At 40.4% G+C, this 27,558-nt stretch overlaps 1 protein-coding gene across 3 annotated transcripts in view; it reads left to right on the top strand.

The window, feature by feature from the left end:
- Positions 1 to 27,558, top strand: part of CRIM1 (cysteine rich transmembrane BMP regulator 1) — a 185,419-nt gene that overhangs the window by 98,644 nt on the left and 59,217 nt on the right. For all 3 annotated transcript variants that reach the window (XM_019741906.3, XM_019741916.3, XM_074331893.2), the window contains 3 exons: positions 6,067 to 6,188; positions 15,321 to 15,503; positions 18,089 to 18,286. In XM_019741906.3, coding sequence (XP_019597465.1) covers positions 6,067 to 6,188; positions 15,321 to 15,503; positions 18,089 to 18,286 — 503 coding nt within the window. The remainder of the gene's footprint in view (positions 1 to 6,066; positions 6,189 to 15,320; positions 15,504 to 18,088; positions 18,287 to 27,558) is intronic.

Here is a 27,558-nt window from a genome sequence, read left to right as displayed (position 1 = left end):
GCAGTCCATCCTTTACAGTTTCTCCAGTCATTCTGGCCAAACAATTGACTCGTCAACTTAGTTATGAAGCCATAACTTAGTTACGAAGACAAGCCTAGTGATGTGGAAACACTGGTATCAGGCATGGTGTTTCTTCTCCTGCCTTGCTCAGTCTTCTTTAGTAGGAAAAAACATGAGTTGCAGATGCATAAGTATACTCCCCACTTGCAAAAAAATATATCACCCAGAAAGGTTCAGAGAGAAGCCCCATCTTGAGTGGGGTCTGAAGTTTAGGTGCTTGGTGAGGAGGAGGAGGCAGTGGCAAACACCGGGTATGAGATTGTGATATGCCCCAGGGCCAGCGTGCAGGCCACTGGGAAGCAACAGGAAGGGATGAGCTGGGATCAGATCGTGCAGTGATGGGAATGGGAACAGCAGTCATAACATCATGGGATTTTGATAGTTAGAAGGAAGCTTCTTATGGTCCCACCATCTCATTTTCTGGATGGGAAAGTTGAGGGTCCCAGAGTTTAAGTGGCTTGCGAGTGTCACACATTTTCTGGTGGATGATTGTATTGGATAGTAAATAAAGTGGTTCATTTCCTTCATTCCATGCGTCTGTCACTCCTGAGCAGCCATGTTCAGGCAGGAAGGACTCTTTGTAATTGTTTGAGGGCAAGTGCTAATAATTCTAGTAAAGTTACTAGTAAACTAATTCTCATTAAAATGTTAAAACTAGTTGTACTTGGCTTTTTCTAATGGAAAGTGAAAATTAAACTGGACACTGAGATCCTGTGCCTCGAGGGGCAAGTTTCTCAGAAAGTGGGTCCCAGATTCCCTTTATTGGAATTCCCTGGGAGCTTATTATAAAGACAGATTCTGGAGCCCTGCCCCAGACATGCAGAAAAACAATCTTGTATTTAGCACCCTGGAATCTACATTCTAGACAGCTTGCATAGTCTTTCCCACCATCCACACACTGATTTTCTAAAGCACTGCGTCTGGTAGGTCTCAGTCTAAAATTTATAAAAATAAAAATTTTAAAAACAGTGCATGGTCTCGCCTCTGATTTACTAGCCGTGAAAACAGTTTATTCCATACTGTAGTTTGGTGCCTTTATCATTCATTGTTTCACTTACAAGACAAATAAGCCACGCCCCCTGCACTAGAGGATTTCCCAGGAGAAACAGTAGGATTTTGATTTTGTAGGATGAGCAAATGTACTCCAAGAGTTTGGTACCCCTGTGTACTATTCAGGGTTAGAGGAGGGAACATTAATCCTGGTTGCTTTTTGATCAGAGAAGGCCTTGTAGGGTGGGTGGTCTTAAGGCTGTGTGGAATTCACCAGGGGCGAAAGAGAAGCAGGGATTTGAGGCGGAGTGGACATCTGAGCTGTGGCACCGAGTGATAAGGGGTAGGGGTGGGTGGATTTAGTGAACGGCAGAGTGCCATTGGAGCTCATCTGCGGGGCGTATGGAGGAACCAGTAGAATCTGGAAGCTGAGAGATAAGGAGAGGCCAGATTTGAAGCACCTTCTGAGCTGTGCCAGGACTCTCGCCTCTGGCTCGCCTGGGACTGTCTGTGTAGCCCAGGAAGCAGTGACATGAAGGGAAAGCATAAGTATGCTCTGCCTTTCCACCCGCACAGCCAGCCGGCGTGGGCCTCCTCAGGAGCCGAGTGCCCTCTAGGGGCTCAGATGATTTCCTTGTGTCTTCATCATTGTGCTGGGCCACTCAGAGACCCATGAAGCTGAATCCATTACCTACTCCGGAGAAAAAAGCTTAACCAACCCACCGGCTGCAGCTGTGGTTACATTATGCAAACATTTATTAATATGCTGCCTTGATTGATCATTATCTTAATACTGAGGATATAACATTAGAGGTTTGATTTTTCTGACAGATTGCAAATACAGGTTGCTTCTTGTTTAAAGTTAAAAAGACCTTAGCCCATGTATTGTACGATTCTGTTGATATGAACTGTCCAGAATAGGCAAATCCACAGAGATAGAACATAGATTAGTGGGTGCCAGGGTCAGGGGACGGGGGGGCAAGGAAAGTGCAGGGTTTCTTTTTGAGGTGATAAAAATGTTCTAAGGTAGTGGTGATGGTTGCACAACCCTGTTAACGTAAAAGCACTGAATTGGACACTTAAAAAGGGTGAATTTTATGGTATGTGAGTTATATCTCAATGAAGCTGTTTTTGTTTTTTTTATTTAAAAGAAATTTTAAAAGCGCTCAGCACTACTGTTTCAAGCTATCATGCAACTAGCTCTGCCTTAAGTACTTTTTTCTTTTTTGAGTTAACAATCTAGAAATCTTAGTGCTTTCTTTCTTACCTTTTGTTTCTGTTTTATCTTGTTTAGTTAATAGTATCCCTTTTTTATTCATCTCCAGTCTGTTTCATTTAAGAAGTTTTTAGTTAATAACTAACTATACACAATAGATACAAAGAGAGCCTGTGGAAGGATGGGTGAGTATTTACATCACCGCAAAACAATGAGAGAAGGGCCTTAAGAAAATTATGGTATCTGAAGTTTCAGAGAGGGTCTATTATTTGAGGTTGGCCTAGAAAAACAGATGGTACCTAGACAGACAGCTGGAGATGACGGCTGGAGAAGGAAGGTCAGGAGGAAATAGGGTGAGCAGTGCAAAGACAGCCACATGAGGGCTAGTTTGGAGAAGTGTGACTGTACCATAAGGAAAGGGAAGAGAAATACTGCGAGAGAACTGGAAAAATGGTATGTGGGCCGGAGAGTGTTGAATGCTAGGCTGAGAAAATGATGAGTTCCGTGAGAAGTAATAGAACATTTCTGATGATGGAAGTACAGGAACTAAGCGATAGGATGGATGTGGCGTGGATTGGGAGAAGGAGAGACTTGGGTGAGCGGGGACCACGTTAGAGCCTACAAATTGAGGGACGGAGGGTTTCGGAAGTGAGGGATAAGTGGTGACATCAATTTAAGGAGTATCTCTCTCGTCCTCATGTTGGTCTGCTTCCCCTGCCACTACTCCATGTTTTCTCCATTCTTTTGCTTGCTCTTTATCCAGGCATTAGGTAAATAGTAGGAGGGCGGGGAGTAGGCGGTGGGGAGGGGCGGACAGCAAAAGAATAGAAATGAAGAGAAACAGGTGGTGAGAACAAGGTATAGTTTGCATGCTTCAGTTCTGTAATTCAGCATTTCCTCTTAGTGACTTGATAGAAGAAAATCTGGTCTCTTCTAGTGAAACCTACAGGACAGAACATCTTACTTCAAGTCAGTTGATGAAGCTGGGTGCCTCACTGCTCTCATCTGTAAAAGGGAAGAATACTTACTTCCAGAGATTCAAGAATGATTTTATTAAAGACTTTAAAAAGTATATTGAACTCACCAAATTTGTGGACGTAATGAAATAACTTGGCATATACAAAGGTCATGTTGGGGAGAGTTCCCTCATTTGTTACCTGACAGAGTGAGTGAAGACATATCTGTCAAAAAATAACTTGTATTGTGGTGAACTATATGAAACTGCTATTTGACTATTTTCTACCTGCAAAATAATGGCAGTTTCATAAAGTTTCAACCCAGTAGCTAGTTGCTTGATAAGATATCTGACGTGAGCCCAGATTTACACCTTTTCTGGCTCCTTCATATGTTCCTTTATTATGTGCCAACAGTCTTTAAAATCTGCTAATCTCAGGTTCAGAGGAAGCAGTGAGAAGTCAAAAGATGGCAACAGGTCACGAGGGCTTGCCAAGGGAGATGCAGAGAAGAGGGAAAATGCTGGAGGAGGCCAGCCTGCAAAAACCAGGGCGTCCGAATTTTGGATCTTTAATATACAGTCATTCTGCTTTGAAAGTAAAACTTAAGCATAAAGCATAAAGCGTTTTTCTTCTGTACATGGTTTCATAGGCAGTTGTATACAGTTTCAGGTCTTTTGCAACATGCTGGGGCAACCTTTGTGGGCCTCTAGGAAAACAAAATATTTGAATGTTGAGAAATAGGTCAAATGCAAAAGGGGGAAAGAAGACGTAGGGCGACTTAGTTACGGTTTTCAGGTTGGCATGATCTCTAGCAGAGAGCCTGGCACATAATGGGGCACGTATGTGTTCAGTTGCTGAAGGGTGGAAGGACAACATCTGAAGAGGTCTTTTTCGGTTGTTTGTATGTTCTTTGGTGTTTAAATTAGAATGACTCGCTGGAACACATCAGTAGGCAAGAATGTGAATCCCAGAAGCTGTGGAAGAAAAGGTTAGTCAGCTGCTCTTGGAGGATGCGTTCATTGTAATCACATCCAGATATTGGGATCAGCGTGTGGCCTCCGAATACTTAAGAGTGTCAGTTGCAATAAACATGAACAGTATATTGCCACTGTAATATCACAGTGTTATGGTTATTTGCTTCATGCTGCAGTAGCTGAGCACATAGAGAGGAGAGACTATAGGACCACCTTACGAAGGACTAAAAGCCTAGTTCATATTTACTCAGCTCTAGAAGGTGCTTGTCCTAGAGGAATACAGATTATGAATTGAGAGCTCCCAGCTCTGCTCACAGAACACAAGCAAACATTTCTTTTAAGCCACGGGCAGAAATACCACTGCAGCAAAACCTTAATTATCTAACATCCTCTTCTAGAAATCCAATATAACCATCACCCCACATGGAAGAAGCCTGAGAGGGCAGCCTCAGCCTCAGGGGAGGTCCTTCACACCTTTTCCGTGGCTTCAATGATCTTTGGTGCAAATTGTAACTTAAGTTGTTTCCTTTTTAGTTCTACAGTTAACGATAAATGTAATTAAACCTCTGGGCCTGATTATTGTGGTTCTTGTGGACCACAAGCATATTTTAATTTATGATCCAAAGAACAATACACCAACAAAACAATCGACTAAATAAGAAGAGGAGATAAAACAGAATTAATGAACAAGTGACTAGTTCTTCCCTTCTGGGAATGTTAACTTCCGCTGCTTGGGAGCCCCACTGTGCATAACTACCCGCATGACTGCTGCAAGGATGTCTCCTTTGAAGATGCTTCCTTTCACTCCTGTCCACCTGGGGACTCCCTTAGTCATCTCCATCAGTCTCCCTCTGAGGACACTGAGGGACACTTCCATCCCCAGGGAAGTCCCAGAGCAGGACTCTAGCTGTTCCTTCCTAGTATTACGTTTCCACCTTGACACCCTGCAGCCCTGAGCTTCTTGCCTGCCTCCTAGTTCATTGTAACAGACCAGCCCGGGAGTTAACAGCATTTTTTCCTCCTCTTCTTTTCACCGGCCTCTTACTTTTCTATGTTTAGGCAGGTTTCACAGCAGAATTGAAGCAAAGGGTCAGAGCCAGCAGAGCGAGCTTCCAGTTCCTGGAACACCTCATCCATGCATGGAGAGAGAAATGCACATAGATAGCTTAGAAGGTCCCCAAATTAAGATCATCTTCCAGAGTCCACTTACTAAAGCTCATGCCCTTTCTTTATAAAGAGCTCCTCAGCCTTCAGTCAGAATCTGTTTCTTCCATATACACAATTATAAATTAATTAATATGGATCAAGATGAGGGTGTGCTACTAGACACAACTACACACACACACACACACACACACACACACACGGAGACTGAAAAGCTAGTTACTTAATAGTTGAAAGAAGAGTCAGAACAAATCTCTGAAAAACACCTTGAGTTCAGCAACAAAGCAGCAGCCTGGGCCCACTGAATGCAGGAGTACTCATTCTAGGGCATTCCACGCAAGTGTCACTGAATTACGGAATAACGTAGTAATGTATGCCTACAGAAACAGCCCTGAGTCATCAAGAAAATGTTATGCTCAATACTGGTTTATGAAGTAAGAAATAAAGTAATGCATTTTAGGAATATTTCTGTGAAATGGTTAAAGTTAAAAATCCGGGTGTATATTAAGGAGATGAGCCTTGGTTATGTGGAATATACATTATATTAGGGAACACCCCTTCCCCCTGTCCCCCATTCCCCAGTGACACCAGAAAAACAGGACAGTGTCATATAGTGGAGTTAGTTTGCCATAGCCACTTTGTGGTCTCCCGACTTCTATGTTGTTGTTTATTCATGGGGTTTTCCTTCCCTTTTCTTTGGTTTCAGATGCGAGTGTCTCTCTGGCTTATGTGGTTTCCCCGTGTGTGAGGTGGGATCCACTCCCCGCATAGTCTCTCGTGGAGATGGGACACCTGGAAAGTGCTGTGATGTCTTTGAATGTGTTAATGGTACGTGGGGTTTCTCTTGTTCTCAGAGAGTGTACATTTGTGCAGGAGGAGGAGGGAGGGTTCAATCTAGCTGCTTCTGCCTTTTGTAAGGCAGGGAATATACTCAGGGACTTGATGAAACTCACTCAGAAAGGTTTGCTTATGATCCCACAGTGCAGTAAAGAAAGTTAGGGAATCATCATTCATCCATCAGAAAGAGAATTTTAGAAACATACTAGCAGATTGCATGAAACCATCATAGTCAGCTGTGTTTCAGTAGTCCAGCAATTTTAGGAAGTCAAGTAAAGGGTCATGGAACCTATAATCATATTCCACCTGTCTTTCACCCCTCATCCCATTACTGTCGCAAGATAACCTATGGAATTTACACCGCATTGGAGCTGCTGCGATTTGAAATGGAAAAGACACTGTTCCTCTAAGTTTAGCATTTTCCTACTTAGGACACCTTTGGCTAGTGCTTGAGCCTTATTACCATTGGCCTGCCTTCAGCTTGAACCTTGTGGCCTAGCTGGAAAAAGGATTCTCCAGTCACAAGATTCCTTCAAATAGAATCCACCTCTCCCTTTCACCTGTCATAAGAGGTCTTGATGTTTGGTGACAGGGTGTTTATTGAGTTTTGCTGCTAGAAGGGCGGAGAACCTAATACATGCCCGTCTATCAGAATTTTCAGAAGAAAAACACAGAATAAAACTCAAGTGAGGTGCCAGTAATTTTAGAGAGCATTATTTAGTCAGTACCTGGGCTCACTAGGAAAGCGAAGATGGATTTGGGCAAATACAACAAAATTATAGATACGGAAACATCCATAGTAACTACTGCCTATAAGAAGTTAGAGTTTGGAAGATTTTCTGCCCTTCTGTCAAGCTGCCCCTCCCCCGCAACAGTTGAGTCCTGTTTCATTGTGCCCTGTAGATTTTAGTCCAGTGGCCACATGTTGTTCTGTTTTGTTTTGCTTTGAAGTAATACTTGCAGTATGACTTGTGGTTAAGAGAGAGCATAGACTGGAACCTGATGACCTCAGTTTGAAAATTGGTTCCTCCCCTTACTAGCTGTGTAATTTGGGCAGCTCTTGGTCTCCTTGGGCCTCAGTTTCCACATTTGTAAAATGGAGTGAATAGCAGTAAATTAAATGAGGTTTTATATGTGAAGCACTTGGAATTGTACCTCAAGCGCAAATAGTCTTATTATTTTGTTTTCCCACCTCGTGTTCACATCCAAACACACTGTTCTGGATATTCCAGGGGGATCGGGAGAGAGAAGTGAGCTTCCTGACTTAAAGTCCTTATGAATACAAGCACAAGTACCGAAAAGGTTCCATGTGCATAAATAAATGTCTTTTCAGGGCTTTTCCCCACCCACATTATCATCCAGCCAGTAGTAATGTCTGTTAAACACCAGCAAATGGCCAAGCAGACCTTTTTTTCCTCTGGTACCACTGCTGTTTAATTAATTGTAGGTGATAGTCCGTGAATATTGAACTTGCACCATTTGAGACAGAAAGAGTCTTACCCTGCGCTCCCAGCATCTCAGATGTGTTTCCTTCTAATCCTCATTGCTTGGCAAGTACTCTCGTGTCTGTCTCATCTTAGAGTCTGAACTGCCAGAGGACTTGAAGTCTGTCCTTGTGTCTTTGGATATTAGCATATTGTCTGTCTCCCAGAGGGCACCCAGGTTTTATGGATTGAGCAATTGAGTGATCCGATTCATACCATCTTCGTTCCCTCTAGAGGTGGCTATTTAACACTAGCCCCTAGAGGGGTTACTCTGGGAATCCTCCACCTTTTCCTGCCCTACACTTGAAGCTTACGTCATTTGTCCCCTGGAAATACCACCTCTAGTAATACAATTTGCTGTTGTGTCCTCTGGGTGACAAAGAGGAAAGCCTTCCTTCTTTCCTTACTTCCTGGTTTTAGAAATTCAAGTGCCATGCCTTTCTTATCAGGTTGTTTACTCTACATCTCACTCCAATATGGTGTGACTCGGACAGCTAATGACAGCACCCCGCCCCTCAGTGGCCTTGGATTAATCTTCAGAGCCTGCCCCTGTTTATAGTCTCACTTTTTACAGAGATCTGACGTTAGGAACAGGACTTGCCATCTGCCATGAGAACATGTTGGGACAACAAACCACAGTCCATGTTTTTGGTGGTGCCTCTTTCTGGCTACTGTAAACTTGTTGGGTGATCTTTGCTTTATCTCTTGTCCTGTTCTGGTGTCTCCATTACTATATTAGTCGGTCAGTTGTAGGTGAGACTAGAAACTGTAATACGATAAAGATTTCATAATCCTACAGAATAATATTTAAAGACATCTGTCTCAAAGTCTGTATTTTACTTCTTTTGACATACGCATACATACATACATGTTTACACACACACACACACACACACACTCATATATCATCATCACCTAGAAAAGCAGAGCTTTATTTTGTGTGTGTGTGTGTGTGTAAAGCCTTGCTTATTCAGAAAGGATTTGATTCAATTTTACAGTGAGAACAGATACAATAATATAGTGGTAAAATATCAGTGATAAAAGAGAATCAGAATCATATAGAGTTGTACATAAAAGTTGAAAGTGAAAAGCAAAAAGAAAGTGCCTGTATGCAGGCCGTAAGTGTCTTATCTGTCTAACTGTGGGAGTTAAACATCAAAGCAGATTCCCAGCTTCCTGGCCATCAAAGTGAAAAGAGAGGTTGAGTCAGGTCCACGATTCTTATTTTTAGAGAAAAGAAGCCCACTGGACAGGGCAGCGCTCTTCTCATGTGGAAGCTTAAGAGCCATGAATGATGCAGCAGATGATGCCCTCAGTATCTTTAATACCACAAATGCAGAAACTGGTTTCCTGTGGCTGCTCTCCTCAATAAAAAGCAAACGCAAAATATTAAAATGCAACTCAGTGAAAACAGTCCTCAGAGGTCAGCTTGGCGCACAGCTAGAACCTAGATGCCTAGAGCATTGTCTCTTGATTTTGATAACTCCCCAACACATGGGAAGGGATCTAGAATGCCCAGTTCAGAGGACAGTGGAATGAATGTTAACATAACCCCATATGCAGAAATGGAGACAGCACTCGGTTTCTAAGCTGCCAGGCAGATGATCTGTGTGCTTATGTTATTTTTTTAAAGATTAAAACATGTGCACAGAGAATTTAAGAACTCCTGAGTTTTGAAAAACATTCACCTGGATGAACAGATGGAGAGAACATTCTCCATAAATACTATGTTTCTTTGCATTTTGTTTTGGTGTTGGTAGAGCTTCGGGAGAGTTGCAAACCAGGTTGTGACGGTTCATGACTGCATTCTCTGGTGAGGGCTGAAGGCAGGTCTTGTGAGGTGTTGGTTGAACGAGAATCCGGTTGTTTAGAAACTAAAGGAACAGATGGAATTTTTGAGCTCCATTTATATAAACTTAGAAGTCATCAAAATCACCACCTTAGAAGTATGATCTTCACAGCAATCCCCGACCTCCTTCAAAAAACACTTCCATGTCTGTTCCAGCCCACAAAATTTTTATCATCATTCAGCTGGAGCTGAGTGACGGCCTTTACTTTCTGATGGGCATGTGTTCTCCATTTTGTCCCAATACACCCTGTTGTCTTACACTGGCCCACCTCTCATTCCTGGAGACATTAGGGTTTGCAATCTCAGGCACAGACTCTGAAAATGATCATTTCGTTTCTTAGATATGTCCAATATATATGCACAAAAATCTAAATAAAATAGACATTTTGATTTAAGTGTCATAGGCAATAACGGACTCTTCTAACATCAGACACTAACATGTAAAATGGATCAATCCCAGGAGAGCCGTACCCAAAATCAGCTTGATGCTTGTGTAAAATTTTAGAAAACTCATACCTGAAGTCTGTTTGAAAACTCATACCTGAAGTCTGTTAACGAGAAAATATTAAGTACAAAAACATCTATCGAGAACCCGTTCTCTTCAGAGCGATAATGTTCAGTAATGTTTCTAGGCACATACATTTTATTTCTCCAGTAATGCAGAAAATCTGGCACTTTGAAGTATGGCATTTTGAAAGAAATATTCCACTTAATATGCATTTTATTGAGCACCCATCCTGTTTCTAGGGGTCTTACAAAGCTTATTTTGCTTAAAGGTGATACAGTCTTTTGCAATCCTTTGTAAATATCATTCCCTTTCTCTTATCCTGGGCAGAATTGGTGTACTGCAGTGCACACACTCTCCCTTCCCCCTCACAGAAAAGGTTTCTATCCATGTACCCTGTCTTTGTGGTTAAATCGATTTGCTATTGACTTACGGAGAAATTTTCTGACATTTTTCCATCTGCCATACAGTTGTCTCTCTTTTGGTTTATGATGTCTACCCACTTGGCTTCCTATACAGCTCACCCCTCAGTGAAATGAGACCAGAGGCAAGATTTTAGCCGTTTTTCTACTGGGAGATTGAAAAGAAAAAGCAACAGAACTCTATTTACTTATCTTCACATCTGATGTGAATGAAGTTCTTCATTTCATTATTTTCCTTCATTAAAATTATATACCTGTCACTATCTGCCAATCAGTGTAATTTGGCAGCCAGTAGAGGTTATTAACAGTCTATACTATCCAGCTCTTTTTCAGGCGTTGTGGAATATATTAAAGACAGAAGAGAAGATTCCAGAATTTAGAAACATAAAATTTAAACTGGCAGGCACAAAACACATGCAAAAAAAAACTCTAAAAAGATACTTTTATGCATCTTTGCACTGAAAAGTGCAAGTTATATAATAAATTATTTCTTCGTGATATTTTTCTTTTCCACATTCATTTAAATTGTCCCCTTGGGGAGGTAGTGATAATCTCCACGCTGTTTGGAGATTCGCATCCATTCCCGACAGGTGAAGGAGTAATTGGTTTTTGCTCCTCAGAGACCACTGCCAGCCTTGGTATCATGCACTTTTCTGAAGACCCTCTATAAATTTCGCTGAGCATCAACAGGAATTTCATTATGTTATGTGATGGTTTTTTTTTTCTTTTTTAATCCTAAAGAATTCATGGTGTTTTCTAGGCCGTACTTTTTGGGACTCTCCATCTCTCTAAACTCTACTCCGTTGTACTCTGTGCCTTAGCTAGTGAAACCTAGCTGCCCGGGTCTTCCCATCCGTCCCATCTACTTCGTCCTAAGCTTCTGCACACCCTACCATAAACACAAGTTCATCTGGAGCAGCTTTATCACCACCAGGATCTTCCCTCCTGACTTCTTCAAATCTTGCACCAACATTTGTCGCTTCACCCAAATCGTAGATGTGGTTGATTAATGCAGCTAAATAATTCATGTTGATTGGCTTATAAAATGTTTTTGTTCAGTTTGAATGGATGCTTTGTTACATACAGTTTGAGTGTTTTGTTACAGTACAATATTTTGCCTCACTCCACAGCGTGCATGTTTGATTTGTAAAAGCACTGTTTTCTGTATTTTGGAACTTGTCATCTAACAGCGCCCAGATTCTTCCAATCTCAGCTCAGATTCGTATAGCTAAATGTATATAAGTGGATTCTGAGCTATAATACAATGATTTTTTTTAACATAACATTAATTTCCCAAAAAAGTATTACATCCAGCGAGCACCGGGGAAGAGGTTCAAACATGCATGTTTAACACCTGTGGAAACACATACACACACAGCGCATCTCACACTAGTTATGTGACTTTAGGCAAGTCACCTAATCGTAAATTTTATTTTCCTCATTGAAGAAATGGATATTAGTACTTGTTCTGTCTTCTCTACAGGATTTTTACAAAATCAAATGAGAAGTTCATTGTCCTTAAGTACAATACAAATGTAAATATTCTCAAATTAAAATGCAGCAAGAGTCTATTTCGAACATGCAAGGTGACATATTAAGAAATAATGTTGGGCAGAGGAGGTTGTACAATTCAGTGTTTTTAATGTATTCACAGAGTAGTATGATCGTCATCATAATCAATTTTAGAACCCTTTCATCAACTCCTCCCTCCCAAAACTCTTAAACTCATTAGCAGCCTCTCCCCATTTCCTCCCAAAGCCCCCAACCCTAGGCAACTAGTAATCTGCTTTTCTGTCTCTGCAGATGTGCCTGTTGTGGGCATTTCAAATGAATAAAATCATACCGTAGGTCTTTTGTGACTCGGTTCTTACATTTAGCATAATAATGAACTTAGGTTCATTCCCATAGTAGCATGTGTCAGAATGTCATTATTTTCTATGGCCAAGAAATACTTGATTATATGGATGGATGTACCGTATTGTGTTTATCCATGCATCAGATGATGGACATTTAGGTTGTTTCCTCTTTGTTTGGCTCTTGTGAATAATGCTTGTATACCAGTTTTTATGTGGGTGTATAATTTTATTTCTATTAGGTATATACCTAGGAGTGGAATTGCTGGATCATACGGTAACTCTGTATGTAATATTTTTAGGAAGTGCTAAACTGTTTTCCAAAGCAGCTATACTTTACATCCTCACCAGCAATGTATCAGAGTTGCAATTTCTCCAGTCTTCATCAACACTTGTTATTATTTATATCTTTGTGATTATAGTTATCTAAGCATATGACGTGGTGTCTCATTGTGGCTTTGATTGGTATTCCCTAATAACTAATGATGTTAAGCATCTTTTCATGTGCTTCTTAGCCATTTCTATATTATTTGGAAAAAAATGTCTATTCAAATGTTTGCTCCTTTCTCAATTTGGGTTATTGTTTACTGTTGAGTTATAAAAGTTCTTTATATATTCTGGACACAACTCCTTTATATGGTTTGCAAATATTTTCTACCATTCGGTGGGCTACCTTTGTACTTTCTTGATGGTGTTCTCTGAAGCACAAATGTTGATGAAGTCTAGTATGACTGTCTTTTCTTTTGTTGTTTGTGTTTCTGGTGTCAGATCTAAGAAACCGTTGCCTAATCCAAAGTCAACATAGCTTTACTCCTGTTTTCTTCTGAGAGCTCTACGATTGTAGCTATTACATTTAGATCATAGCTCTATGATTCATTTTGAGTTAATTTTTGTATACAATTTGATTACATAGCAGTTCATTCTCATTTTTTTTGCATGTGGATAGCCATTGCCGCAGCAGCACTTGTTGATAAGACTATTCTTTCCCTCAATGAATTGTCTTGGCACCTTTGTGAAAAGTCAGTAAATGTGAGAGTTTATTTCTAAACTCAGAACTAATTCCTTCGAACTATATATCTGTTCCTATGCCAGTACTACTTGTAGTAGGTCTTGAAATCAGGAAGTGTGAATCCCCCAACTTTATTATTCTTTTCAAGATTGTTTTGGTAATTCTGGGTCCCTTGCATTTCTGTATTAGTTTTAGGTTTGGCTTATCAGTTTCTATAAAGAACCAACTAGGATTTCAATAGGGATTATATTGAATATGTAGATCAATTTGGGGAATGTTTTCATCTTAACAATGTTATCTTCCAATCCAAGAGCATGGGATGGCTTTCCATTTATTTAGGCCTTCTTTAATTTTTTTAAACAATGTTTGATAGTTTTCAGAGTACGTGTTTTGCACTTCATTTGGTAAATATATGACTAAATGTTTTTTTGATGCTATTGTAAATGGTATTGTTTTCTTAACATCGTTTTCAGATTGTTTATTGCTAGTGTGTAGATGTACAATTTATTTGAATTGCAATTGTGCCCTGAAAAATTTGTTGAACTTGTTTATTAGTATTGATAATTTTTTAGTAGATCCTTTAGAATTTTTTTTATATATACAAGATCATGTCATCTGCAACTAGAGATAGTGTTACTGCTTCCTTTCCAATCTGAATATTTTTTCCTTTTTCTTGCCCAATTGCCTTGGCTAGAACCTCCAATACAATGCTAAATTGAAGTGGTGAGAGTGGATGTCATTGTCTTCTTCCTGGTCTTAGGAAGGAAGCTTTCAGTCTTTTACTAAGTATGATGTTAGCTGTGAGTTTTTCATAAATGCCATTTATCAAGTTGAGGATGTTCCCTTGTAGTCCTAGTTAATTGAATTTTTATCCTTAAAGGGTATTGGATTCTGTCAAATGATCTTTTTGTGTCTGTTGAGGTGATCATATGGTTTTTTGGTCTTTATTCTATTGACATGCCATATTACATGAATTGATTTTTGGATATCAAACCAACTTTGCATTCTTGAAGTAAATCCCACTTGGTCATAGCATATAATACAATCTTTTTTATATGTTCCTGGATTCAATCTGCTGGTATTGTTTTTGAGGATTTATATATTCATCAGAGATATTGATCTGTAGTTTTCTTTTTCTTGTGATATCTTTCTCTGATGGGAGTTCTTTTAAGTCAACCAAAATTAAGGAATGACTTTGGGGAGAGAGTTTCAGGGCAGAGAAAAAATTTTGAATCATTACTCTCATGATGAGAATTCTAAATGCAGGGCTTTGAGTTCTTAGCAGAATATAACCTTCAAACACGATGGAAAGATCACAAGGTTTCAGTTGAAGAGCTACTTTTTTAGCCTCTGTCATTTGCTAAGTGTGTGACTTTGAGCAAATTACCTAGGATCTGCTCATTTCCAAACTCAGAATAATAATATCTACATCAGACCTTTGGTATTGGGATTACATGAAGTAATGCATGTAGAAAGAGTTTTGTTAAAGGCCAGATACCTTTATAATTACAAATTATTAAAGCGCGTAGAAAGAAAAAAGAATTTAGGAGAGAACACTAGAGGATTAGAAGGATGTCACCTCCAAAAAGCCTTAGATAAATTTTTTGAGGCAGAACAAAATCTAATGTGAAGACAGGATCATTTATTTGAGGTAGAGAATAGCTTAACAAAACAAATGTAATCTCTTTAAAGCACGTATCAGATATGTGAGTTTCATGGTCAACTAGTTCCCTTTATTTGAAGTAGGGGGAAGTCAGTGTAGATTTTGCTAAGGGGATTTCGAATCCTCGGGGTGAAAAGGGTAACATTTTAGTTATGTTTTATTTTGCTTTACATTGTTATATTGCTTCGGTTACAAAAAAATTATATCAAGTTTTGTAAATTTCCATCAAATTATATATAACCCCCTGCTATCAGGCAGAATTTTGTGTTTGAAAAGCATAAAAGGACACCACTCAAAAATGACTTTGAATACGCCTTGTTTATTTGAACTCCTTTCAGAAACAAAGCCAGCCTGTGTATTCAACAATGTGGAATATAATGATGGAGATATGTTTCGAATGGACAACTGTCGGTTCTGTCGATGCCAAGCGGGTGTTTCCATTTGCTTCACTGCCCAGTGTGGTGAGCTGAACTGCGAGAGGTACTATGTGCCAGAAGGGGAGTGCTGCCCCGTGTGTGAAGGTAAGGAAAGTGCTCATTAAAGTTTTTTTTTTTAATTAAAATTTACTGGGGTGACAATGGTGAACAAAACTACATAGGCTTCCGATAATATATTATCTATGTATTGCATTATGTGTTCACCACCCAGAGTCAGTTCTCCTTCCATCACCATATATTTGACCCATTTTAATGAAAGATGAATAAGAATATTCATTGCTCAGAGTTTTGGAATCAAAACTGACCTAATCAGTCTCACCTCAAAATAGAGGAATATTGAAGGAGTTTTGGTTGGTTTGTTTGTTTTTATGATATAGTGGTCTGTCTTTTAGGACTTTGATAATGCCAGGCAGACTGTGTGAAAATACTTTCCAAGGGAAGTTATGCCCTGGTGTCGACAACAGGTCACCTGTGTCCACATGCGATTTCCCAGAAGTGCTTTCTGCTCCTCCCCTGAAGCTCTCGCAGTTCTTTAGCAAGTCCTGGGGACCTTCTGTTCACCCTGACATCAGAATTCACCTCCTACTCTCTGTGGGTTGCTTGGCTAGGACAGGCCAGCCCTAGGCACTGACGGTCTCAACCAGTCAGCTCAGAGAAGAACTTACCCTGCCTCGTTTCCAGTCCCCATGGCCCTGCAGGTGAGGGCAGGACCCTGCTGCTCCCCCGATGAAGATGTGTGGTGTGAGAGGTGCGGTCATGTTGTGGCATGGCGGTGACCCTGGCTCAAGGCCAGCCACGTGTCAGGTGTGGCCCTGGGTAGAAGGCTCTCAGGCAACTGCTTTCTCTATATTCCCCTCTTCCAAGAAGTAATAGTTCCATGTTCCTCCAACAGGCTCTACCCTTCCATGTCTGGTATTCAGAAAGAATAAACATTTCAGAATGCTACTCGGAATTGCATTCACTATAACCCACAGCTTTTAGAGATTAGGATACTAACGTTCAGAAAAGTAGTCTGAGTTTCCAGTGAAGCCAGGAACAATACCCCCTGCCTGACTGTGTCTCTCATCTGTACACACTACACTGTTTTCCCCCTTGGAAGTCATTGAACCTTCTTCTTGTGACTGGGCCGCGGACCTTGAGTCTGGAGTCAGACATGTCAGTCTCGTGCCTGAAATTCACTGTGCCCTCATCTTCGCACCTGAAAATGCTATGCCATGTGCCGTACTTTTTTCTGTTTTTCTAAAATCTTTTTCAATTTGTGAGCTCTATTTACCACATCATATTGAAGATCTGACAAATGTTTCAGGTACACAAACTACATTCTTAACGTTCAACAGTTGTGCATAATAGTGAAGTCCTTTCCTCTGGTAGAAATTATTTTAGCCAACGTAGGAGAAAGGTGGTTCACTTTTTAGGTGTCGTTGGAATATTTAAAAACCACATGAAACTTTTCACCTTTCCCATTGATTTGTTCCCTAGCTGCCCCCAGTTTGTAATAATCTCTGAAACGATGTAGCAATGGGTGGTGTAAAAACACAGATATGAACCTCTGCGTAATAATCATATTATGAGTTGTCTGGGCATGGATCCGGTTATGTCTCACTTCCAGGAATTCAGATCCAGGCTCAAAGTAGAAATGAAGTATGCAGTGTAATATTTTTTTATAAAGAAATTTATAAACTCGTATCTAACTCTGGTCTCTTGGCCCCATGCGTCTCTGGCGTGTTGCCTTTCTAAAGCGGTGACTGCATGATTTTAAATTTTGGCCTCTAATTTTCTTATAACGCCCTATAATTACCTCTTTAGAATAAAGAGGGCCGAACTCAAAACTGCATGGACTTCTTCTCGGCACATCAGCAATTGATTGTTGAGATCAGATTTTTACTTGTTTCCAAAAAAGAAAATGGAGCAATTTATCTCGTTCCTCTCATAACGATATTTGGGGACTTTGTATGCAGTATTTATGTCCTGGTCAATATCCTCAGAAAACATTTTATTTTACAGTGGACTTGGCAATACTTTTGTCCCCCAACCTCAGCTGCCGCTTGGCTGCCCAGCTCATGGGGAGAAATATATTCTCCCCTCCAGGGCACAAGCAGTGACCCATCGCATGTCTAAACCAGCCATGTCCTGAACAAGGAAGGCCACAGTGAGAGCGTGCTGTACTCCTCACTGTTGTCCTTTTGGGCCTCCAGGCAGCAAGAAAGAGAGTCTTAGAAATGAGAAATAACAGTATCACTCTAAGGTAGAAGGCAGCATTAGTCTTTCCAATTTACAGGTGGTGAAATTGCGATGTGATTAACATGTAAATCGACAACTCTGAAGACGTTGTCAGAGCCTGAAATGGACCTGAGTTTTCTAATTGCCAACCCACAGTTCTGTGCCCAAACTTGTGCAGCTTTATGAAGTGATAACACCTGTACGTTGGTTTTTATGCCACAGATTCCCTGTCCTGTGTGCAGTCTCAGGATGGGTGGACGTAAATTCAGTATGACAGCTGCTTTTGCATGTCCCCCTAGAGACACCTCGTGTAATCCTGAGCTTCTGCTGATCACAGCTAGAAAAGAAGTGCTGAGCGCTAGAACCTGGGAAAAAAATGTCTCTAGGTGCAGGCAAAGAGAAGATTTAGAATGCCCTTGATCTTACTGTGAACTCACATTTTAATTTAGATCCAGTGTATCCTTTTAATAATCCTGCTGGCTGCTATGCCAATGGTCAGATCCGTGCCCATGGAGACCGGTGGCGGGAAGATGACTGCACGTTCTGCCAGTGCATCAACGGAGAGCCCCACTGCGTTGCAACAGCTTGCGGACAAAGCTGCATGAATCCGGTCAAAGTGCCTGGGGAGTGTTGCCCTGTGTGTGAAGGTAAAACTTGTAGGTTCTAATGCATCCCTGGCGAATGCCTCGTGTTGAATAAGCTCCTACCAGTATGTTCTTGTTTGTTTTTTTTATTTCCTCGGGCATAATGTCTGCTTCATGCTGTTACCAGTTGCAGGTAAATTTATCATGCAGCCACAACTAATCATTTGGGGGAAATGTTGCAAATTGACAATGAGAATTGTGTGGCCTCTATTTCACCACTGCAAATATGCTTAGCTGAACACTTCATGGTATAAGAATATATACATCTTAATTCAGTTCACTTCACGTCTAATTAATATCCAAAAATCAGTGCAGTAAAATAAAATGGGAAATAAGACCCAAGACTCAAGCATAGCATGTTTGACTTGTAGTTACTTCCATAAGCCCAGGAGTCCTGGCAGCTGGAAGAAAAACCTGCAACCATCAGAGGCAGTTTTCACTGCTGAGTGCTCTCACTCTGAACATCCATTCTCCTTCTCCTATCATAATGGCCGTGGCTCTGCAATTCCTCTCAGGCTTTTACTTATGTCTTGGTTACCTACAGTCACTGTGTCTCATCCTGTTTAATGGACAGGAGCCTGAGGCATCCTGAACGAGTCTTTATGTCCCAACCTCTATTTCAGTCCATTTCTCCCATCTTGGGAGGATTCTTTGTACACTTAACTCATGTCAGTCTTAGTCCTCTGTCCATGTCTGTTAGTGCAGAAAAGAGATTGATTATTTATACTGACAGATCCAATAGAGAGTATTCGTCATTAAGAAGCACATTTGCATAGTAAAGTGAACTAAAGTGAGTCAAAAATTAATCTCTGTTGAACATGGGTCCTTCAAGAATATTTAAAAACAACTGTTAAGGAACTGACAGCTCTTTTCAGAATTTCAGTTAAGTAGATTCAGTCCTCTATCAAGAAGTCTTTTGCTCCTATTAAAACCTCAGTTTTCATAAACTCAGACTTCAGCATTTGTCTGATTAACCTCTGGGGGGTTAGCATTATTAAAGACCTTAAAAATCATATAAAAATTTAAGTTAGAGCACTTTGGTTCCGTTGACATCACCGAATCCCTCGCCATTACTCTACACAGAGCACAGCTGCCACACTGCAAAGCTTTATAGCTTCCAGATGACCAGTTTTGTGGCCGTAACCCACCCCTCACGTGTACTCCTCCCACTCCCCAAAGGCAGCGTTTCAGTCGTGGAAAAAGGAGTGTGTGGAATTACGTGTGATGGTGCACAGTTGGCTTTACGAGAAAGGGTGCCTTGCTGAAGCAGATAAAGGTGGGAATAGCCCTACGAATTAGGGACAATCTGTGGTCAACTTGAAATATGTAAGTACTTTTATGTGCATGATAATGTAAGAAAAGTTAAAAGCAGAAATATGTAATCCAGTAAGCACTAACCCTTTAACCTCACAAGTCTTGAGTCATAAATGGAAAGACTAAAAAAACTTGCAAAAAACAAAAAATAAGTCCTTTCCTCTGAAAATAAATGGAGGGAAGGCAAATCCCATTACACTCATTTTTTTGCGTTCATTAGCATATTATCATGGTGAGTAGAGAAGGGAAGCAATTGGTGAATAGAATGTGTGTGTGTGTGTGTGTGTGTGTGTGTGTGTGTGTGTGTGTATGGAACTAACTGATTTATTCTTATGTCATATAGATGTTTGGGTAGGAAATGAATGCTAGTTTGGTCACTTAGAGTTTGGTGTCATAACATACGCATAGAGATGTAATCTAATCTTCCACTGTTTGAGACAAGAATGATAGTTTTAGCCATTAATTCCAAAAAAATTATTAAGAACCTGCCATAATCCAAATATAGCATTGGACAGGAAGATAAATAAGGGACAGCTAGTTAATTTCACAGAAAATATTTAGGCTGTTTTAAATTAAAGCAGCAGACAAGGAATGTCGTCATTCAGGTACTGTTGTCAGTGCTTTATATTTGTACCTGATTTCATTTAATCCTCACAACAACCCTGTGGTGGAGGCCTGATCAGTTCATTTTAGAGATGAAGAAATTAAAGTTTAGAGAGATTCAGCTCATTTCCTCCAACGTCAGTTGCCATTATGTGGCTGAGCTGGGGTAAACTGAAGTCTGTCGGATTCAGCTACACTTTGTCTGCTAACCCTGCTCCTGAATGGCACCTCCGTTCACTCATGCACCTACTGCTATTTCCCTTATTAATCTTTCTTCATCTCTGGCTTTTGGACTTGTGTTGGGAGAGATTGGAGTGGGGTGACTGGGGACGAAATCATTTGCAGTTTGACAGTTACTCCAGGTGTTTTTGATATGATGTCCCACTTGCCCTCTTGTCCCACTTTGGGGACCTCAGGGAAAGGATGCCTTTGGAACATATCCTGGGTTTGCTTTTCGAGCCTCGTGTCCCGGCCGAGCCCTCTACCTCCCCAGAAATCAGCATCTTGATTTCATGCTCTGAGGTTCTGCTGGTCCCAGTTCCTTTCTGTCACGTTCTTGCTCTAGCACTTCTCTGTTCATCAAGCCTTTCAGGAGATTCCATTGTCTAGTTCTCAGAGAACTAATTTATTTTGTGTTTCTTGTTTTTAGCTTAATTAAGTAATGAGTTTCATAAAAGATTGTGTTTGCCCTCCAGTAACCCTCTCATTTTGAGATGTAATAGGAAGACAGATTCCTTTGGTGTGGAATCAAAAAAGTGCACAGCTAAGATAATGATACTAAAAAGTTATGTATCATTAATAAGAAGAAAAAACTTATGAAATAATAAAAGGTGAATGAATCGTATTACTTAGTTTATAGGCTCCAAGAAAGTCTATGGAACAATTTGAAAATATTTCTCTCAGCTGTTATTCGATAGCATATTTTAAGTGATTTCAGAATAACAGAAGGATCAGATGAAATAAGAAAAGAGCAAGGTGTCAATGTGTAATAAGTAAGCAATCAGCCAGAATTGTTTTCAGAGAAACAGAAACACTGGTATTTATGCAGTTTGTACACAAATTCCTTGTGCACAATTGCATAACACGTTTTGGCCCTCACCCTATCAGTTGTAGACCCAAGGTACATAGTCAGAGCCTGAAATTATATGAAAGGACCCCACACAAGGATTGTGGTTTTAGAGTCTTTTTCTAAATAAATTACCACATCACCAAATATGGGGTGTTAGGACCTGCAGGGAGGAAGAACCTTGCTGTGGCTGTTGTTGTTATTAAAGATACATACCTTCCAAGTGACAACATAATGTGCTCGGTTACTCCTGCAGAACTGGGGACGTGAGCCTGGGGGCCCTTACAGACCAGGCTGTTACTTGACAGCTAACTTGATTCACAAGTACCTAAGTGCTTTTTAAATTGGCACTTAAGTACTCTCATGATTAAGTCTTACCAAGTTATTGTCAACACCCAATTCAGGTACACAGATAAGCCATCCCGGTCTGTACGTCTGCAAATGGAGTCTTAGGTTTTGATCTACCGGCTTTTCTCTGCTTGTTCATCAATCACATATTATCTTTATTTTCTGGCCGTTTTAAAGAGCTAAGACGGAAATGCATAGAATTGCATGTGAAGTTTACAGTTTAAGATAGGAAGCTATGCCCTATCTCCTTTAAGAACTACCAACAAAAAGGGGGGCAGCACCTAGTTCTTGAAAAGTGATGCTTTTGGTGCTTGACTCTGAAATCCCCAAGGTCATCCAAACCATCAACTCCCCCCAGCAGGAGTCTCTGCACATAGTAGGTATCTTCCTCAGCATCTAGCACCGTTTGCATCATCTTATTTATTGCCCTTAAGGACGGAAGCTAACATTATTTGCCCACTGACTATGAGCCAGGCCTAAGTGCTACAAGAGCATCAGCTCATGTGAGCCTTACAATTTCCCTTTTATGCAGATGCTGTATCTTAATTTACCATCACAGAACCCAAAGTTCAGAGGTCATGTAACTTGCCCAAAATCATACAGCTCAAAAGGGGCAGAGCAGTGTGTCCCCAGAGCCCAGGCTCTGGACCCTGCAGGTATACTGCCTCTGAGACAAACAGCGTACTGCACCCCCTGTTGGCCAGTAGCCTGAAAGAGGCTACACATCTCCCCTAAGCTAGGAATTTACCATATTCTTTTGGATCCCTAAAACAGCACCTGACATGTACGTAGGTGCTCAAAAATTGTTAATGAATAAAAGATGAGTGAGTGAGTTAGGTAAAGACTGGAATAGGAAATCACAACCAGACTCCTCTTACAGATCTCCTTAGCTGAGTCGGGCAGCAGATCCTGACAGGGTTTCTTCACCAGAACCTTAAATGCGGATGGCCGTTTGGACCTCTGATAGCTGCAAAAAGGAATAATGATAGATTGCTTGTATTTGAAAACACACACTTTGAGAACAGAAAGCAGAGTGTCATATAAAGTGTGTTTGGCATATGATGGGTCCAAATGTCTAGAGGCAAGTGGCCCAATTAGCTTCAGATTGACTGCTCACCGTCCCGATAAACCATTCGCTCTCGACTCCCTACCAGGGGTAGCCATGGGGCTTCCAAGACTGATTTGTAAAGTGTGGTTTATTCTCTCTCAGTTTATCCCCTAAAACCCAGAGTCACAGTTTAAGTGGGACTTTCCCAGACCCTCCAAGACCAATGCTCACTGTCGCATTTACTATACAGCTTTGGAGACATGCCTTGCAAGTGTGTAGGTGCCTGTTATTTCACCTATTTATACATGCAAGAATTTTTCTTTTAACATCACAGTTAGGTATTGAGACTAATTTGCTATTTTTTCCCCCAATAACATCAGGTATAAATGCTGCCTAAGCTAATTCTTAATGTCAGAGGAACCCTAAGGACAGAGTGCCATTTTCCATTTTAAAAAATCTGTTTGTTTTATAATTAAAAGTAAGATAAGGTGTTGGCGAGGGAATTTTTGATTGCAAGATGTATGAGACATGCCCATGATGAGTCAATAAGAAAAATGCAAGAGATGTGGACAGGTGTGAGGCCAGCTTGGCTGCGCACGACACCTGATGACACAAGAGATAAGAATTTCATCATCACTTAGAAGTTTTGATGTCAGGCTTGATCTGCCGTCTCATCTTGGGTTGTGGCTGGATCCCACGCAGGAGGCCGCTGTGACCTGAGAGTTCTCCAGGCCTACTATGTGCAGAGTCTCCTGCTGGGGGGAGTTCATGGTTTTGATGACCTGGGGGATTTCAGAGCCAACCACCAAGAGTATCACTTTTCAAGAACTAGGAAAATAGAGGTAATATTTTACAAGGTAACATTCAGTATTATGATTTGGGTTGCCAGTAAATAAACTCCATACTTGTGGCTGGGAGAATGGGTAATTTCCTTTCTACTGTTTCTGTTTCTCTAAAACAAAAGCAAAATCCATTTCCCATCTCAGACAGGAAATCAAGAGTTATTTATTTGTAGATTGTCAATGGTGGGTAATGGGTCCATCATACCTATGTACTTCAGTATTTTTTAAATTTTTTCTATAATAAAAACTGAAAATGAGTGTTATTTGCAGAGTTGCTCTCTGCAACTGAGCTGAATTTCAGGCAGGCCTAATAATTCTGCTAGACTTAATCAACTCTTGAAGGGTAGGACTAAGAGATTTCCTGTGCCTGGCTTATTTCTAATTCTCTGGATTAGGATGGAATGTGATTGAACCAGACAATCAACTGTTTTTCTTCCTGCCACCTTGCTTTCTTGGATCGCTTACCTGAGGAATTCTGGTCCTACTTGGGACAGTGTTCAAGAGAGGGTGTTAGGCATTTCTTGACCTACGCGGATTTAGTAAGCCACTTCAACATCAGGTCACCCAATAGATGGCATGCTGTGTTCCTCTAAAGGGCTGGAAGTCTGTGAGCTGCCAAATACACTGTCCTCCTCCTCATCGATCCTAATTGTGGAGGAGCTTTATATTCTTTCCCACAAATACTGATGATACAGTTTGAATCTAGCCTCCCTTCAAATGACGTTTCTACCGGGCTGCCAGAAAAGTCTGTACCAGGCACATATCTGGGTGGGAATTCCTTGAAACAAGAAAAAAATGTTTTCCAGCCCTGCCCATAAGACTTCCTCACTGAACAGTATCTCAGATGATTAAGCTACTGCTTCTGTGGCAAGGAGTCAAACATAGTTTGGCTGACCCTAGAGGCAGTAAAGTCAAAGATGCCACAGGGTCACATGGTATTAACATTCTGGTACATAACAGGGATCAAAACTCAGTTTATGGGTGGTATTGCTTCAGTGCCATATACTGTGCTATTATTAGTAGTGCAAAAGTAATAAAAGATTCGTAATATCTCAAAGACTCTTAGGCATGTTGTTCCATCCTTTAACTCTAAGAGTCCTGGAAACTAGTTCCATAAATGGAAGTTAAAATATAGCAGTCTGTTTTTTTACTTGTCCAAATAAGGTCATATGTTGAGTAACAGATGCATAGCAGATGACCATGTGTTAACCTAGGTCTTTATCCTAAGCACCAGAGATTTTTCAGGGATGAATTTCACAGTATTTTGATTTTCTCGGGTAATTGAAAATGTCTTTAGGTATTTCAAATAACATTGGAATGTCATTGTTCAGAGCTGATTCTGAAACACAGGATCAGAGCTGATTCTGAAACACACTTTGCCTCTGATTTTAACAGTAGTCAGTAGTCCCGGCTGTTAAGTATTTTCCTGTTGAAGTGGCCTGCAAGGGAGCAGATTGCTCTTTATGTCCCCTACTCTCCACTTCTCATACCTAAAAGGGCATTATTGCTGGGATTCTCATAATTTTCCTACTAAGATAGTAATTGAAGCTAATAGTTCAGATGTGGGCCTGCTAATTTTCATCTAATCAACAGAGGCAGGAAAACATAGTCTGGAATGCCAACTATGTGAATGAAAAATATTTAGTCATTCTTGAAATGATAGGAATGTTTTTCCAACAAACTTAAATAAACACAGTCTCTACTGAGACTGTGTTAAACTTTTTTTGGATAAGAGACAACTCTTAGGCAACCAAACAGAAGTTAATGAAGGTTATTAAGAGACATGCCCTTCAGAAAAGGCTTGTGGACTTTAAAAAGAAAGATCCCATCTTTTTCTGGTACAGCCATTGACCAGAAATAGCAGAATTGGTTTCCTATTAGCTTTTGTCAACCTCAGAGAATTTAACATTTTAAGCAGTAATCACATTATCTAGCTTTCAAGACCTGTTCTGCTTTACCTAACCAGGGCTGTATTAGACCATCTTATTTTAAAATCCTCCTCTTCACCTCTCTCCTCCGTTTGCCTCAGTTCTAAGGAATGGATTAGTCTCAACACACCTGAATTTAAAGCACCTGACAGCACTTTTCATATGAAGCTTGTTTTATTTCCACCACAAAACGTCGAACTATAAAGTAATGAAACTATTTTTAAACATACCAAGATTTCCATATCCACGTGAAGTGGTCTTCCTTTCAAAATAATTATATGGGAAAACTACAGTTATTGTAGAAATACAATCATTCAGAATATTTTTGGTAGCACTCTGTTGAATCTGATGTTAGAGCTCACAGCACAGCCTTTTGAACGTTTTTAGCTTTGTAAACCTCTGGCTTTAAAGGTTTGTCAGAGTCTAGGAACTAAAAGTCATTCTCGTTGTAAGTCTGGTGAAAAAAAGTGAGTGACCGGGTGGACGGTTAGCTCAGTTGGTTAGAGCGTGATGTTCTTAACAACAAGGTTGCCGATTCGATCCCCATATGGGCCAGTGTGAGCTGCGCCCTCCACAACTAGAAACTAGATTGAAACAACTACTTGACTTGGAGCTGATGGGTCCTGGAGAAACACACTTAAATAAATAAAGAGTTTAAAAATCAAAACAAAACAAAAAAACGGGAGTGACCTAGCTGGGTGAAATTGTTCAGAGGAAGCAAAAAGTGACAGTAAAATAAAGGCACTTTGTCTTCTGTGACATAGTAATTTGCTCTGAGAGCAACTCTGAAGAGAAGTTTCAAGCAGAATTTTAACATGAACAGCATTTTATCCCAAGCATATTGCCTCCCAAAGTGAGTGCTTTTAGCAATAACACTTATTTATAAGTATAACTTCTGGTGTGCTTATTATTTTAAAAATCAGTTAATTACATCTTATTTTTTATGGTTTTAGGGGTGAGAGGCATGTATTTAAATGGTCATATATTATATTACAACATTTTTGTGAAATTGCAGATACTCCATTCAAACATATTTTCAAATAAAAGTAATTTTTCTATGGAAATAACTCTTAAAAGAGGTGGTGATTCCAGTATAATGAATTCCTAATATTTTAGTTATCTAACCCGACTTGTGATTATACCATTTTAAACTGTTTCATTGAATAGCCTTAAATTTCTCTTAGAAGAGCAAAATGATTTCACAGTGATTAATACACGAGGGTTGGCATTAGCTGTATTAACCCAGTGAATTGTTTTTAAAGGCCCTCTTAGAAGTATTATTTGTGCTGTGTCCATCTGATTGTTGAAGATAAACTGTCATGCAGGTATATGAAGTGTCTGCCACAATATTATCACTAAATAACAGGACATACAGAAGGAAGGAAAGTGTCTAGTGAAGACTGTCCTGTCCCTTGCCCATTTATGGATCCCCCATCACAGATGGCTGCTGAGATGGCAGGGACCTGGATCATACCCACATGTCAGCCTCTCAGTTCGAGATTCCCAAATGCTTACTATATCTGTCAGCATGCAGATTGGCAAATCTGTTACCAGGAGACTCATCAGTGCCAGATCTTTGTCCGGGAATCGTACCATCATTGATGAGCGATCATCAACAGTTAGCACTTTTTGTAATTTGTCAGAAACACAAGATGGCGATGCGTTCCATTTTACACGATTTTGCTTTGGAGTTGAATTAGCAGTTCGACCAAATTTTTACTTACCATTTATATCTACAGGATACCTAGTTACATATCAAGTGAATTTTATGCTCATGTCGGAGAGCTTGGTTTGTCGCATTTGTTTGAAACAGAGTCCAATTCAAGTATCCTGACCATTGGAGACCGCAGAGATTAATGGTAGCCGCCAATTGAAAGTAAGATTCAGTTCAAGGCTCCAGCTCTTGTTTTGCAGCACCACTGTGACTCAGGACTAAGAATCCCCAGGAAAATTCTAAGGCCAACCAGTGCTTGGTCCTTGGGGATCCTGAGAGTCACATAGTGCTCTGGGTCCCTTCACCTTTGGAACAAACTGACAGTTGGGTCTGTAAGCCACCTTCCCGACCAGGCAGAATCTTAAGGCATGCACCCTGGGTGCTGACCTCTTCCCTAGCCGCAGCGTATTCT

Source organism: Rhinolophus sinicus, chromosome 2 (assembly GCF_057876585.1).
Source record: "Rhinolophus sinicus isolate RSI-liver-muscle chromosome 2, RSI-T2T, whole genome shotgun sequence".
NCBI lineage: Eukaryota > Metazoa > Chordata > Mammalia > Chiroptera > Rhinolophidae > Rhinolophus > Rhinolophus sinicus.
This window is presented reverse-complemented; position numbering and strand designations above follow the sequence as displayed.